Source organism: Mandrillus leucophaeus, unplaced genomic scaffold (genome assembly GCF_000951045.1).
Source record: "Mandrillus leucophaeus isolate KB7577 unplaced genomic scaffold, Mleu.le_1.0 Scaffold1063, whole genome shotgun sequence".
Lineage (NCBI taxonomy): Eukaryota > Metazoa > Chordata > Mammalia > Primates > Cercopithecidae > Mandrillus > Mandrillus leucophaeus.
This window is the reverse complement of record NW_012098799.1, coordinates 1,028,787-1,031,070: the sequence shown is the minus strand read 5'-3', so window position 1 is coordinate 1,031,070 and position 2,284 is coordinate 1,028,787. Positions and strand designations below refer to the sequence as shown.

At 38.1% G+C, this 2,284-nt stretch overlaps 1 protein-coding gene across 5 annotated transcripts in view; it reads right to left on the bottom strand.

Annotated features, from left to right (window-relative positions):
* PLS3 (plastin 3) overlaps nucleotides 1-2,284 on the bottom strand; it is a 95,096-nt gene that overhangs the window by 18,460 nt on the left and 74,352 nt on the right. For all 5 annotated transcript variants that reach the window (XM_011984457.1, XM_011984467.1, XM_011984474.1 and 2 more), the window contains 2 exons: nucleotides 1,682-1,811; nucleotides 1,042-1,174 (listed from right to left, as the gene is read on the bottom strand). In XM_011984457.1, coding sequence (XP_011839847.1) covers nucleotides 1,042-1,174; nucleotides 1,682-1,811 — 263 coding nt within the window. The remainder of the gene's footprint in view (nucleotides 1-1,041; nucleotides 1,175-1,681; nucleotides 1,812-2,284) is intronic.

The following is a 2,284-nucleotide window of genomic DNA, read 5'->3' as shown; positions in this document are numbered from 1 at the left end:
GAAGGTTGAGGCGGGCAGATCACCTGAGGTCTGGAGTTCGAGACCAGCCTGACCAACATGGAGAAACCCCATTTCTACTAAAAAAAAAAAAAAAAAAGCCGGGCATGGTGGTGCATGCCTGTAGTCCCAGCTACTCAGGAGGATGAGGCAGGAGAATGGCTTGAACCTGGAGGCGGAGGTTGCAGTGAGGCGAAATCGCACCATTGCACTCCAGCCTAGGCAACAAGAGCGAAACTCCGTCTCTCTCACATATATATATATACACACATATATATAGTCGAGAGCGAAACTCCATCTCTCTCATATATATATATATATAGAGTCATCTGAAATATGTCAACTGTACTACCCTAAGCACTTTGTATGTAGTAATTTACTTAATGCTCACAACAGCCCTGTGAGATAAGTATAATAATGGGGAGATCATAATAGACGGAAACTGAAATGCAAAGGGGTTGAGTATCATGAGTGGCAGTTGTACTCTGAAGTGTCGTACTCTGAAGAGTGGCAGGACTGAATAGAAAGAACTGAGGCAGACTGATTATGGAGCATGCTATTAACCACTGTGTGACACTGCCTCTATAAACTGGAACATCGACTGACAGTGTTGATAATCTTGTGTTATGTCTGCCAAGATGCTGTTGGCTGTGGGGCAGCAGCAGCGGCAAAAGCATTTTTTAGAAATAGGTCATTGGAGAGTGAGAACTGAAGAGTAGCCTCTTTTTTTCTTTTGGAAGCTGTGGTACTTCAGAATAAACAGACACTGACATACTTAAGTTCAACAAAGTTGTAATGTTCTGCTGGCTTGGTGTTGAGAAGAAAATAGAGGCTGGTAGCTTCCCTATAAAGAGGTTGTCGATCTATGGCTGAATTTTAGATTCATGGACAGACCTAGAGATTAAATCAAAAAGGCAGAAACTGGGTAATTTTCTATTCTAATTATTTCTTGAGGTGAATCTGTCAAGCATGCAGAAACAAATATATCAATTATATGGAAGGCTATTTTTGGATATCTGGATATAAAACAAGCTAACATCTTACCAAAGCACAATTCCATCACCAACAGCTTTGAACAGGTCATCGGTGTTAGGGTTCATTGGTATAACATGTCTACAATCAGGATCATTTTCCAAAGCTTTGTTTATCCAGTTAACAAAAGCATATTTTTCTTCCTCTAAAATTATGTTAAATAACAAGACATTAGTTCATACTCTAGGTTATTAACTATTTGACTCCAAAGCCTAAAATAGTTGTGCAGTAGTGCTGAAAGTTAATGTGTCAGAAACATGTGGTAATTCTGTGTGGAAACCCAGACACTTGGATGCAACACAGTGGTTATTAGGTATTACAAAATTAAGAAAAAAAATAGAACACGTTAACCGGTCCTCAGAAAAGTTACAAAATTCCTTAAAAATTACACTTATATTATTGTATAATGCACTGTAATAAAGCCTATCATTACATGGATTGTATCCTGTCTCTTGCAAGCCAACAAAGCCATACAATAAATACTTATAATGTCTTTATGACAAGTATTAGTCTCAAGCCTAAATACATGTCATAAAGGACTTCTACTTTATTCTTAATTAGAAGGTAATGTTTTCCTAGAGCCCTTCCTTGACATTACAGCAACCATCCCACTTAGCACATTGTGTTAACCTATTGCATATGAAATGATTACCTGAGTAAGAATGCTGTGTTCCTTCGCTGGACAACTCTGAAGTTCCGCCCAGAGCACAAATACCTTCTTTCCTGTTGATTGCTTTGCGGAAGGTCTTGGCAATATCACTACTTTTTACCTCTTGAAAAATCTATTAATTAAAGTAATTTTGTTGATTCACAATTAATTTCAAATTACATACAATAAGCATATTTATATTCTTTTATATCTTGATCACTTACGTTTTTCCCATAGCTGATGTTAAAAGATATAAAAAATTGGGCTTGAGTTTTTGAAATGCTAAACAAGTACTACGATACTGCTGCTGAAAATGAAGCACCAGAATGTCAATTGCACACACTTGTCAAAAACATTAAGTGCTACATGCATTGAATCCACTTTAACCAAAAACTAATGTGGTTCAAAGGCACAGGTAAATCTGCTAATTTTCCACAAACAAGGAAGGCTTTATTCTTTTCCTGGAGAGAAAACGTTGAAGAATCCCCCTTCTTTAATAAAAATTATTTTTTTTTCTGGCCGGGCGCGGTGGCTCAAGCCTGTAATCCCAGCACTTTGGGAGGCCGAGACGGGCGGATCACGAGGTCAGGAGATCGAGACCATCCT